The sequence below is a fragment of the Oryza glaberrima genome, chromosome 5, assembly GCF_000147395.1.
Source record: "Oryza glaberrima chromosome 5, OglaRS2, whole genome shotgun sequence".
Lineage (NCBI taxonomy): Eukaryota > Viridiplantae > Streptophyta > Magnoliopsida > Poales > Poaceae > Oryza > Oryza glaberrima.
In genome coordinates this window covers 25,334,911-25,348,579 of record NC_068330.1, presented here as the reverse complement: position 1 = coordinate 25,348,579, position 13,669 = coordinate 25,334,911, and the positions used below count along the sequence as shown (strand labels likewise).

At 44.7% G+C, this 13,669-nt stretch overlaps 2 protein-coding genes across 3 annotated transcripts; one reads left to right on the top strand and one right to left on the bottom strand.

Moving 5' to 3' along the window:
• Window positions 1-6,511: 6,511 nt before the first annotated feature.
• LOC127774396 (uncharacterized) lies at window positions 6,512-7,729 on the top strand. The gene has a single exon (XM_052300629.1). The coding sequence runs from the start codon at window positions 6,573-6,575 to the stop codon at window positions 7,488-7,490; it is 918 nt and encodes a 305-aa protein (XP_052156589.1). The 5' UTR covers window positions 6,512-6,572; the 3' UTR covers window positions 7,491-7,729.
• A 3,128-nt stretch (window positions 7,730-10,857) lies between these two features.
• Window positions 10,858-13,594, bottom strand: LOC127772727 (peroxisomal membrane protein PEX14-like). Of its 2 annotated transcripts, none has more exons than XM_052298684.1 (9): window positions 13,480-13,594; window positions 13,111-13,334; window positions 12,951-12,996; window positions 12,739-12,770; window positions 12,586-12,628; window positions 12,434-12,501; window positions 11,765-11,809; window positions 11,633-11,701; window positions 10,858-11,445 (listed from the first exon to the last, which is right to left on the bottom strand). In XM_052298684.1, the coding sequence occupies exons 1-9, from the start codon at window positions 13,553-13,555 to the stop codon at window positions 11,233-11,235; spliced, it is 816 nt and encodes a 271-aa protein (XP_052154644.1). In that variant the 5' UTR covers window positions 13,556-13,594; the 3' UTR covers window positions 10,858-11,232. The 2 variants fall into 2 exon arrangements, with proteins under 2 accessions (XP_052154644.1, XP_052154645.1); XM_052298685.1 differs by having other exon boundaries at window positions 13,111-13,283; window positions 13,480-13,589.
• Between the last annotated feature and the right edge of the window lie 75 nt (window positions 13,595-13,669).

Genomic DNA, 13,669 nt, shown 5'->3' with positions numbered 1-13,669 from the left:
TAACATGCGTAATTTGTCAGCTACCAAAATTCTTTTTGACCCAAGTGAGCTTGAAATTTCAAACTAGGATACTATTAGTACATGTCACTATTGTACATTAACACCAGTGTTCACTATCTGCATATTTATGAACTACTAGCTTTTATAGAAAAAGGTAGCATACAGTGATTGAACCATCAAAAAAGGACTCCATCGAAATAAGCGAAACAACATATTTACAAATAGAAAATAATTTATAAATAAAAATTTTATATATGTGTTCTTGGCAATCTAAAAGCAAAGGCTAAAAAATAAGCTACGATGAAAAAAACTCCAAAATTAACTTCAAATTTAAGATTGAAAATTTAAAATTTGGCTTATAAGCATAAGTATAAGCTAGCATAAGCCAAATGATGAGGCTGAAAATTTCCTACACTCCTTAGACCGTAGTTATTTATATTTAAGGGTTTTCCGTCTTCAATAGTGTTAACACTAGCGGTGAAAACTAGAACAGCCATTGGACCACCTAGGAGCTTGACAAGTATATATACATGGGCGAAGAGAAGATTGACATGTGCATGTATGCATGGACAACTTACAATCTACACCCTCTATCTTAAAGGAAAACAATTTGTTTTAGAATCATATATAGTATAAATGTAGATGCTTATAATATACGCATACTCATCCCTATAAACATATACACAATTTATATAAGCATCTCTCAAGAAACTAAGCCAGCATATTTTAAGTTTGACGAAGATACCATATATACCTTGCTTATCACCGAAAAATAATTAACCAACTTTTAACTATGTTATATCCAAATTCGTAATCAGAAATTAATTTATTACGGGGGCGGAGGTAGTACGGCCGGAGTCCAATCCATGTGATACTCTGTTATATATGCAAGTTGTGTACCCAGTCTAGATATTTGCAAACGTGCAATATACAAAGAAATTGATTCTAGCAGCTTCCTTGTTCCCTACTCCTTTTCTCTTCCGTCGTTTTACCACGGTGTCGCTCTCTGGCCGGCCGTTGGAAGCGGGGTTTGGTAGCACTTGGCTGCTGGAGCTATACGCATACACGTCACGGCAGCCTCTTGGTTTGGATTGCATATGCACGCGGCGCGGCCCGTTCTCCTGCGGCTCGGCTTTCGGCTAACTTTATCAGCCGCGCCATCGATCGGCTCGATTCGATGTCATTTTCTGCGCGCTTGCGCTTGGTGGGGGTGGCCTGGTTTTTCTGAATTTTCTCTGCCCGGTTTTCTGAAATTTTCTATGGGGAGTGGTCGATAGGCCCCGCCTTTATTCCGCGGCAAGGATCGGTTTTAGATTAGGCCTAATCACTGAATCCAGGGGGCTAAACCATGGGGATCTTTGCTTTCGTTTCAGCTAATTTAAACTCTATCCAGATTCTGGTGACGTCGAAATGCTTTCTATCCGCAGGATTCTCTTTTTTTAAAAAAACTTAAACAACTTTATTAACAAAGACAGAGTTAAAGGGATACACCCCAGTACATCACAGATGGATACAAAGGTAGCAGAAACACCATCTTTAACGAGGTAGAAACTAACCAATCTAAGGAAACAAACTTCTATATGCGACTAAATAGCAGAAGAGGACCAAATCGACGGAGCTTTGCAGCACTACCGCGACGACTAAATCCTTGGACCTCCATTGGTGTGCACACCGTTTGACAGACCGAAAGGCTCCTACGTCTGCCACCACAGTAACGGCACAAATCGGAGGTTTGATACTGAGCCGTAGATTTTGGTGTATGAATGACCGGACTCAGCAGGATTCTCATTCAATTCCAATATCCAATTATATGGGAATTGTTCATTTCGAATATCTGCATTCTCTAACTGTGGGTAGAAGCCTGTACTTAATTTCATCAGGGGTTTTTCTGTATCTCGTATATATATAGTGCGTGGGGATTTTGAGTTTGTCTACATAAGAGAAAATCATGATGTAAGAACTAGGAAGGGGTTCTCGCAAAAAAAAAAGAAAAAAAAGGGAAGGGAAGGAAGGAAAGAAAGAACAGGAGAGATCGATACTACCCAAATAGGCTAACCATGTTTTGGATGGAATAAGTCCACTTCAACTCCCTTAAGAAATGCCCAGAGGTCTTCCGGCTAAGCTTCACAAGTGGTAGACTAGACGACCTGTGTTCGAAGCATCATGTGCTGACTCGGTTATTTGATTAGCCAATGAACCACTTCAACAAAAATAGCTTACAAAATCATCAAGGAAGTTAAATTATAGCAGTTTTAATAGTAGAGGGGTTAGGATATCTGGTACAATTGTTGAGGGGCACGAATCAAATAGCGGGACTCAAAGTAAGACTTATTCCATTCATGGATAGCGATCCAACTGGACCGCAATCGTCGGTAGCCGGAATAAGTTCACTTTGGGTCCCTCTATTTGTCGCCCAGTCTGATTTTCGTTCCTTGATCGTAAATCTGGGTACGACAGGTCCTCCAACTTACGAAACCATTTATATAAGGTCCCTCGGCAGTATTTGACCCCAGTTTTAGCTGAGGTGGCGCCTACATGGCAAATTTGACTCGGTCTTCATCTGACATGGCATTGACGTGGCGCTTACGTGGCAATTCTATCCGAAAAATAATAAAACCTATGTGACCCACATGTCAGTTTCACACAAATAATAATGAAAAATGGTGGGACCCCACCTGTCATCCTCGCTATCCCTTCTCTCTATCCCCCTTCTCTCTCTCCAGCCAAAGCGGCGGGGCGGAGCGGTGACGGCGGCAGAGCGGTGGGGAGGAATGGCGGCGGCCAGAGTGGGGCGTGGAAGGAGCGGTAGCGGCCGAAGTGGGGCGAGCAAGGAGTGGCGGTGGACAGAGTGAGGCGGGCACCCGGCGGCGACGGGCCCCGCACCCGCGACCTGGCCGGCGGGATCCCCTCTTCCTTCTCGACGTGGCAAGCCTGCACATCCCTACGATGTCCGGCGAGACGACCAAGTTCCTCGGGCCGCTACTGCCGCCGTTCCTCAAGATCGACATCTTGCCCGAGGCTCTCCGCGGAAACATCGATCCAACAAGTTGTCAAGTACTCCCTCCGTTTTTTAATAGATGATGCCGTTGACTTTTTCTCACATGTTTGACCATTCATCTTATTCAAAAATTTTATGCAAATGTATAAGATATAAATCACACTTAAAGTACTATGAGTAATAAAACAACTCATCATAAAATAAATTATAATTATAAAATTTTTTTGAATAAGACAAATGGTCACACATGTGAAAAAAAGTCAATGACGTCGTCTATTAAAAAACAGAGGTAGTAATATTCATGTGGTTGTCTCATCACAGTTATGCGCATGCATGCTCTAGATTTCGTCAGGCAAGCAGTCAAGCAGAATATCTGAACAATCTCTGGAGAAAAACAGAACAAGCAGTCCCGCCTGAGTCCTTCGTCGGCAACCTCCAGCTCAGCGGCAAGCCCCTGAGCCGCCCATGCGAGCCGTTCTTCCCGTCTCCTGATGGCACGCCGACGGATGGACGAGGCAGCGGAGGTGGTTCCATGCCAGTGGCTGAGAAGAAGAAGAAAAAGAAGTTGTCCGGCGTGGCGGTCGCGGCCATTGCCGTAGGCGGCGGGACGGCGGCCCTACTGGCTCTGGTGCTACTCTTGGCCCGGGGCACCGCTCCACCCTCCGCCTACCGGCTCTTAGCTCTGTCGCCGCCCGCCACCGCTCGCCATTCTCGGGGAGAGAGAGAGAGGGGGGGATAGAGAGAAGAGGAAGGAGAGAGGATAGAGAGGGATGGGATAGAGAGAAGGGTAGGGAGGATGATAGGTGGGGTCCACGTGGGCCCCACCATTTTTTATTATTGTGTGTGTGAAACTGACATGTGGTTCCATAGGTTTTATTATTTTTCGGATCGAATTGCCATGTAAGCGCCACGTCAATGCCATGTCAGATGAAGACCGAGTTAAATTTGCCATGTAAGCACACCTCAGCTAAAACCGGGGTCAAATACTACCCAGGGATTTTATTTAAATGGTTTCGTATGTTGGGGAACGTGTTGTACCCGATTTTGTTATCAAGGGACGAAATTTGGACGACAAATAGAGGCACCCAAAGTGAACTTATTCCTAGGTAGCCATCTAGAACGGCCGAGCAGGTTTTGTTGCGCAACCGGTAGAGCGATCCAGTTAGGCCTAGCGCCGGTGTATCTATCGGCCCACATCAACGTCGTACTGGCCCGTCAGCGTTAGGCAGGCCGCACCTTCTCGGCCCACTCACACGAACTAGCCCATCCTCGCGTTACCCCCGCCGGACGCAGACGACCACACGGGGCCACGGCCGCCGCGGCGCCGGCAGCTGAGGTGACCGCCGAATTCCACGGACGACGAAACGAGACGACAACCCATCCGCACCGCGCCGCCTACCGCCGACGCGCACCGCCACGCGTACACGCCCCCCGGGTGGCCGGCCGCTACGTCACCATCAACATCACGCGCAGAGCAGCGGCAGCCACCGTATGAAAGAAGAGAAGAAACCATGAAAACGCTAAACGCCGGCGAGATCTCCACCTCGACGTGCGCATCAAGCAAGGAAGCGAGCTAGGGACCAACGGACAAACGAGAGAATCCAGCCAGCCACCCCATCCATCCATTCCTGCCAATCTTGGAGTAATTAGCTAGGTGATTAATCACCCTGATTCTTTCTCCCTGGCTCCTGGCGCTAGCTCAGCTTAGCTCCACGAGTTTGAGTTCGCCGCCGTGTGTAACCAGCGTGGGAACGCATATGGCGTGTTGGTCTCTCTCGATTAATTGTGCATGCACACAGACACACGAACCGAACGTTAACCGATCGATTGATCCGGAAGAATTGAAGTAGCATGTCAACAGCAAACATGATGAGACCGATCTCCAGCCTCTCCGCTTTAATTCATGAGGTCATGAGATCAGGGCAAGACAGCGACTGTATGATGCATGCGTCGTCGTATATTTCATATCTAATCTTTTCTTTTTTCTCATGGTCGTTGATGCATGCATGCTCTTATAGGATTTTCTAGGATTGTGGATTTGATTTGTGGCGCAAAGGGAGACTTGGAGTCCAAGGGAAGTGGTTCCCTTTAGACTATTGCAGTTGCAGTCCACACAAAGTCTCGCGGTGGGAGCGCGCACTCGAATCATATCATTTTCATGCGGTACGTGTCATTGATTAATCCATCTCGCGCCCACTAATGATGGATGATATGACTGCTATGGTAATGCTGCTCAGTGCAAAGTTAGCTATAACAGTAACACACTAACGGTACGTTAGTTAAAACACCTCATATTCTCTGTCGATCATGCATCGTATACTGGACAATAAACACGATCATGCAACCTAATGGGAAAAGGTGTTTTCATCGTTGAAGAGGACATTTCCTCATTTTTTTTATACCTTTCAAATGGTTATCAAACTTTATTTTTTTAAAAAAAAGGACTCAAAGATAAAAAAAACAATTTGATACGACAGATCAATATGAAATATGTCACCCGCAAACATATGTAAGTTAATTTTTTTATTGTTGGACATGACGAGTCTATTGATCATCCTGATGCCTTACCCTGAATCGTTGTATGGCTAATCGTTAATGTTACCAGGCGTCCAAACTGCTTCCCTACCACGGCGAGCTCCTTCATGCTTTTGGTGGTGCAAATGCATGAAATTATGATATTTATTTTTTAAGAATAAATTATTAAATACATAATCTCAGAGTTGAAACTACACACATCTTACCGCTGCACTATCAAGCACATCTCATAAATTGACGTAACTCTCCCCTCCCAAAAAAAAAATCTTAATAAATACAGAGATTTACAATGCTTTTGCGCATCGTCGAAACAAAAAAAACATAAATAAGGTAATTAAGGCTTTCTTTGAACGGAGGAATTTAGATATTTTTTTCTCCTAAAAATCAAACTAATTTCTAATAAATAGCCCTGTAAATCTTGTATACTCCCTCCGTTTCAAAATGTTTGACATCGTTGACTTTTTAGCATATGTTTAACCGTTCATCATATTAAAAAAATTTGTGAAATATGTAAAACTATATGTGTACATAAAAGTATATTTAACAATGAATCAAATGATATGAAAAGAATAAACAATTACTTAAATTTTTTAAATAAGACGAATGGTCAAACACGCAACGGTGTCAAATATTTTAAAACGGAGGGAGTATTTACTATCTCCGTCTCAAAATATAAGAACTTAGAATCAGATAAGACATTTTCTATTACGACTGTCCAGATTTATAGTACTAGAAAATATCTCATTTAATTTTAGATTTTTATATTTTGTTACAGATGCAGTAACTTTCAAAGGAGTCACGTTTGGGTGAAAATTCCACGCCATTGATCAGAATTCAGAAATGCTTGGGGAGAGTCTCTTCAGGCAGGGTCCACGGCCTGCACCAGCTCAGCACGAGCTTCTGGAAGACGTGCACCGGTGCAACACCCCCTTTATAAACGCCGCTCTCTGACTCCATTTCTTATCCACCCGCATCGTCGCCTCTCGTCTCCTCCTCCTCCTATCTCTCAATTCTCATTCCTTCCCCCTCTCCTGCCACCATGGAGGAGAGGATTCCAGAGCCGCAAGATCCCACCGCCGACGTCGCCGCCGACGTGCTGCCGGCGGAGGCTTCTTCCAGCGACGTGACGACGACGGGAGTGGAGGAGGAAACTGATTCCGATGGGGAGTTCGAGTTCGAGTTCCCCTTCGTCAGCAGGGACTCCCCCGCGGGCACCGCCGCCGTGGCCGACGACCTGTTCGCCGACGGCCGCATCAAGCCGTTCTACCCGGTTTTCGGCCGCGCCGGCGCCGGAGGAGGAGGCGATCGCCAGCAGCATCCGGCCAAGGACGACGCTGCGGCGACGGTGCCGCCGCGGACGAGGGGCCCGCTCGGGCGGCTCTTCCTCGAGGAGTCCCGTGGTTCGTTCGACAGGTGGTCCACGTCCACGTCGTCGTCGTCGTCTTCCGCGGCGGCGTCCGACGAGGGCGGCCTGGACGGCGCGCCGCCGGAGAGCTACTGTCTCTGGACGCCCGGCGCCGGCGCCGGCTCCGCCTCGGCATCGGCCTCCCCGCGCCCGCCCAGGAAGAGCGGCTCAACGGGGTCCATGGCGCGGTGGCGCCGCATCAGCGAGCTCGTCGTCGGCCGCAGCCACAGCGACGGCAAGGAGAAGTTCCTGTTCCTCCCCATCCCACCGCCCAGTAGCAAGGAGAACGACGTCGAACACTTCAAGCCCAAACCCAAACCACCCAAGCCGACGCCCGCAAGCGGCCGCAAGACGGCACAGGCCGCCGCCGCAGAGATCGACACGGTCGCCGCCATCCACAGGATAGCTTACGGCGCTAAGGGCGGTGGCGCCACCGGCACCGGCGCCGGCGGGGGCACGCCGCGGCGGACGTTCTTGCCTTACCGGGAAGAGCTCGTCGGCCTCTTCGCCAACGTGAACGGCATCAGCCGCAGCCACCCGCATCCGTTCTAATTAATTTTACAGTGTTTGGTTCTGCATATATTGATAGTCAATTAATCACGTGATTAGGTTAATTAATTACGGCTTAATGTGGACTATGAACAGTGTGAAGTCAGTGACTTAACTGGCCTTTGTCTTTCTCGGACAGAGTGTGAACGCCTACGGGTGGCGCGAGAAAAACCTCCATTAGAAAAGGTTTTGTACACCCGAGTTTATACATGTGCAATAGCAAATTCATTAATTTTGTGAGAGTGACATTTTTTTATTTTCCGTAAATTAATATTTACCTGTTTTTACTATATTCTTTAATAAATTATTTCTGATGGATGATGCACACGTGGTGATAGTACTGTTGGATCACTGTGTAGACACACATGATACATACTTTGAGCACGGTGCATCCTGCTACTTTAAAGGAAAGGTAGTAACAGTTAATTACGACTAGCTTTAGGGCTGGAAACGAACGAGATTAATTAGCACAAAGCGCGACACGTGTGCGGCGCCGGCCGGCCGAGGTGCCGTGGATGCGCCGTCATCACGAGAGGCGGCGGCGGCGCCAGGTGGCCGGCCGGACTCCGACGATTCGATCGGTGCTCGCCCAGGCGGTGCGTGCATATAGGTGGAATTTTTGACCTCGTTGAAATGGAGGATAGTTTTAAAGGAATAGAACTGGACGGTGCAAAAATCCTGTAAAATTCGTGATCCAGAAAAAGGCCTTCATGTCTTTCTTTTTTAGTAATCGAGAGATTTTTCCAACGAGACCTAACCTACAATTGTAGCATTGAGATTTCAACAATTCTGCACATTCTAACTCATATTCATGATGCCTAATTTATGTTATGGTTAATTAACAAGGAGAAATTTTAAAAAGTATTTGTAGTAAATATCAAAATTTTCAGTGAATTCTACACTAAAAAAAAGGCATCTAAAGGTATCGAGTTTTATAGAAAAATACAGTGATACTTTCTTATAAATGGTAAAAAAAATTAAAAAAATCAGATACAAAATATTTGCCTTGAAAAAAAAATCAGATCCAGAATGTGTAGCAGTGCTTCGTGATTGATTCGGTGCTTGTTGCTTAAGATTGCTGGAGACGTCCGGTAAGATATATGCAGTTCGCTCGTTCATAATTGGGATCATGACAGCATAGGGACAAACGTACGGAATGGCCAATCTGAAATGGGCACCACCGATCGACCGACGATTGCTAAATTAACTGGACACCATGATGAAAATGGCTCTCCTGTTCTATCGATTTGAAATGCTGGTGTTCGATCCATTTTGTGTATCTTTCGTGTCAATTCTCCGCGACTGTAGCAGAGCATTCATACATGAGAGCAGCTGATTATCACGTGCTCAACGATAGTTACATGAAAAGAAAAGCACATGCAGTTAGAACATATAACTGGAGTGATGGATTTGGATGGAGAGGTTAATTATCTCTCATCTGCTTGCTTGGTTTTTCAAACTTCTAATCTGAGATGAGATGTGGTAACTTCTAGCTGAAGCCCATAATCTATTTCTCTGTCTAATTCTACTTGTCTACACACCTTTACTGAATTTCCTGCATTCCAATATTTCCTCCTGTCTGAACTTCTTCTCCATGTTCAGAATTACTTTTTCAGAGTTTCATATTCAGAGACCAAAACCTGTGCCCAGAAACTGCATTCATTTCAGGTAGCAGAAAGTCAGTAACATTGGGTGAGATCCTTTGCTTGAGCTGGGAAACGTGCCTGATCGGGCTCAAACCTTCAACCATTTCCATTTAGTTTTCGCGTCGCATTCTCGCAGGAGGAAGCTTGATCGGCTAGCGTGATGTTGTTTTCGGGGGAGTAAAACGAAACAGAACAAAAGGAACAAAACAAAAGAGCCAGAAGGCATTGCGTCGCAGTCAGTCTCGTACTCCTATTAAAACTGTGAAAAAGAGACTGTGCGTGCCTGAGCTGCTGACCACTTGGCCGAGCAAACTCCACATTTTTGCCCAGGAGAATCCGGCGCCGGTGAGAGGAATTATCCATTTGATCTCGACGCACACCAATAGCCCGTTTATAGTCATCTGTTCCCGTCAACTTGTTCTCTGGATTGTTACTAGCTCACACCAGTGCCATCAACATCAGCCATGACTACAGAAAATAACCCTTTTTTTTCCATTTAAAAACCTCCTGCAATAAAATTTTAAGAACAAAACTGTCATATATCTAATTTCTAAAAAAGAAATGTTACTATACTTGAGATATACCAAGAGGTACCGAGAGGTATCAAATTTTGATACATATCAAAGGTACCGAGATGTATCAAATTTGATATCTCCTGATACCTCAAAGGCAGTAAAATCGCTCTTTCTAGAAATATAATTACAGGCTAAAAAACAGGGGACGATTGAAATGATGGAAAATGTAATTCGATGGTACAGGGTGGACTACTCACATAGAAAATTGGTTGACTACCGCAAAGGTCATGGGTTCAAAGTCCTATTTCTACATGTAATGGCAAATTGACATCTGTTTTAGTTTGCATCATTGCAAATGTTTACAGAAAATGGAAATGCTTTTGTTTGCGTGTGTTGTCATACAAGGTGTTAGGACCAGGGTTGTCATTGACATGATGACCAATTTGAGCTGCCTAATACTACCTAAACTTAGGCTCATTGTTGACGCTGCTCTAGCTTTCAACTTTTGGCCCTCTCCTATTTCCCTGACGTCATCTCCAGTTACAGCACCTAATCTGAATTATTGCCATCAAAACTCTCTTCTGCATCGCAACTTCACAACGTCATATTGACGTATCAAAGTCGTTAAAAAGAACATTCTCCTGAGCTAGTAAGAGTGAAGTCTCCTCATTGACGAGCATTAGTACCCAGTCAAACACAACTCTGCATTATGAGCAAAGAATAGTATGTACTCCTACTATGTAGTAATACTACTCACTAGTCAAGTCAAAATGGCACTTGCTTTTGCCCAACCAAAAAGGCACCAAACATGTCGTTAATTCTGCAAGCAAGACCGGGTAAGAGCAGTGGTATTTTGGACTGGTTAGGCATGTAGCTTTGTGTCTCGATCGTCTCTTGCATCGTCTAGGTTAGGTTGATTGCTGGTCGAGGTAGTTGGCGTTGGAAAACTTGGAAAAGATGAGGAGTTGTGTGTGTCACTGTGCGGTGTATCAACGTCGCGTCAAGACCCATCGGCATAGTAGGCAGGCAGATGCGTATCAAAGCAAGGCCGAATTCATTTCTTCTCCGGTTGCTGTTCGTTGCTAGCGACACGCACGCTGAAGCATATTCGACGCCACGAAAAAGAGCAGATGGGGTTACACACTATTGGGGAGACTTTCACACCCAGCCGGGTTCACACTGGGATCAGTGTCGGTACTCTGTTCCTAATGGTTTCCTCAGATTCAACAATTCTATTTCTAGCCAATCAAGCAATCTTTGCTTGTCTGTTACAGATGCAAGGGTTCAGACTTCAGACATGACATGAGCCTCACAAGTCACAACATTTCATGTTGTTGTTTGTATATTTTTCATGATTACATTATACAGATTGTATAACTGTTCCAGCTAACGAAAATTGGGAGGTCTTTTGTGCCTGCTAAATCTGATTCCAACAATAGGGAAGTACGCAGATCAGTGAGCTCAGAGAAAGCAGGTTCAGAGAATTTCAGAAAACTGTTGCACTAGAAATTCGAGCTTTTTGGCTAAGTATATGTTGAAATAGTTTCCCAGCATGTTCAATTCCATCATCACGTGCTTTTGCATTTACGACTTTGTCGAGGCAGCATCATCTGTGTGAGCTTCAGAACCTGCAACCGTTTCTTCCAGCAATAGTGAGTCCCCTTGATTTGATCTATTCTCTGTTTCAGTAAATTGGTTGGCGCTGTCAAGTTGAATTTCTGATCTCGATTCGATGGTGTCCATTGACTGAGATTTCAACTCCCAGATGGAACTTTCTTGACCCTGCTTTTCCCATGGCTGTTTACAAAATAAACGTGAGTGAACTGTGTTGTCCGAAAACAGCCTAGCATGAGTTACTCTAATTTCAGCATAAAATGCTGGTTGTAGTCCCTACGTACATGTACATACTTTCTATCATGCTAACAAAAGAACTACATCCTATACTACTAAAGGTTTGTTTAGCTGGAAACGTAAAACTACAAACCTTGGGCTTTGGTGCCATGCGGGATTCCGAGATTGGTTGATAAGGGTTTGGAGGGTCATCATTAATGTCCTATATTGAAACAGAAGCGATAAGGTCACAAAGTCAACTTGACAAGCATAAACTCAGATATACCTGTATATCATCTGGCCGCTCTCCCCTTTGTATCATTTCCATGATCTGTCAAGTGTCAAATCCAGTATGACAGTTAAGAGCTAATTTTTGGTTCAGCAACAGAATCTGCATACTTTAATATTCCTTACTCATCATCACAACATTAAATCCAAAAAAATAATAAAACTTTCTGGCTGATAAGTTGTTTTTGTCCTAATACTTTAATAAGAGCACACTAAAATTAATTGCACCATCATACAATAGATAATCCCCAAAATATATAAAACATGTTGATGAGTTGCCCTCCAATGTCCAGTATATGGTACATCAAAAGAAGGAAGAAAAATCTACTGTGCATGCCAGCAAAGCATTGAACTGCACTTAGCGATTAAAGCGGATGAAGGAGTGCTCAAGTTTATATCTAAAACTATTAAGAAAGCGCACTTCCTAGCAAGGTAGTCTTGACTCTTGAATGACCTTTCACCAGCACGAGCAAATGTAACTTGCGATCACTTACAGACTACTAGAATCATAGATCGTGCAACACGATACAGTCAGTAACAACTGTACACTCTAAACTTCATTGGTAAATATTCAAGTAGCATGCTTAGGAGTAAAGAAAAACACATCGATTCTACGCTCATGCTAGAGTGACAGGAAAAAAAAAAGGTGATGCTCAATATAGCTGACCTCCATATATGATTTTGGGTGGCGAGGCACCACAGGATCCACAGATTCAGTTTCAGGCTCAGGTCTCCCTATAAAAGCAAGAAGGAACAACAGAATTAGAAAACATGGATAAATTAGTCAACATGACTCATGGAAAGGCAGCATGAGCAAACCTGAATCATCATCCATACATTTTGTAACTGTTGAAGGATTCTCCTGTGGCAAAGAGAAAGGGATAACTTAAAGCTTGCAACATAAACATCATAATGCATGATCGATACCAAGTGTGGACTGAAAAAAACATTTTTCTGTACTTTTTAGCTGACCTGTGTGATTTTTGAAGAATGATCAGATACCCCTGAAAAATGAAGGAAAACACAAGGCGATGTCATTAGACATGTCTTGATGAAGCCATTTACACTTTAGAGCACCGTTGTGCATATATAAACCTAAAGAGGGGAAGTTCATTTGGAGTGACCAATCACACAGAACAACACCATCACCTAATCAACAATCTTGACAGGTGACCACAGCATACCTTGATATGTGCAATAATTTGGACTCATGGAGTTTGAAGATGGGCTCTGAAAATTGCAGAAACTAAGTTAGAGAAATTAATCAAGTCAGAACCACCAGTGATTCACCCCTGCTCTGAAAAAAAGAAGAGCCGACAAGGCAGCGAAAAGAACAAATCTTACAAGTAAACGTCGAAATGCCTCATCGATTTCATCCACGGTGAGCCCTTTCTTCTCAAGGAAAGAACGCCTCTGGACATCAGAAGAGGCCACTACCTTTGGGTGTTTCAGAAAACCGACCGCGCTCTGAACCAGCTCCTCCCTCACCGGTTCAGCGGCCGCAACAGCCTCCTTTCCTGTCGAATCTCGCAAAGAAGTACGAACAGAAGCATCTGAGCTTCCTCTACCTAGAGCCATGGCAAGCGTGGAGTTCATCGATTAGGTATCGAGCTACTGATTTTGCTTCCCTTCACAAATCACAACCCTAACTACAGACTAACTAGAGCTTCACTACCAAGTGGCGACGAAAGCAAGTAAGATTATGGATCGAACCTGGATCCTGCACCTCGTCGGAGAGGTGAGTCGCCGACGAATCCTCCATCCCGACTTCCGGGGAGCCAAGCACCATGGGTTGGATAAGAATTGGAGATCGGAGGAGAGTAGGAAGACGACTAGACGAACCGAGGAAGAGGAGCCTGACATGTGGGCCCATTTATGTGGGCTCAGACAGGCCTGGCCCATA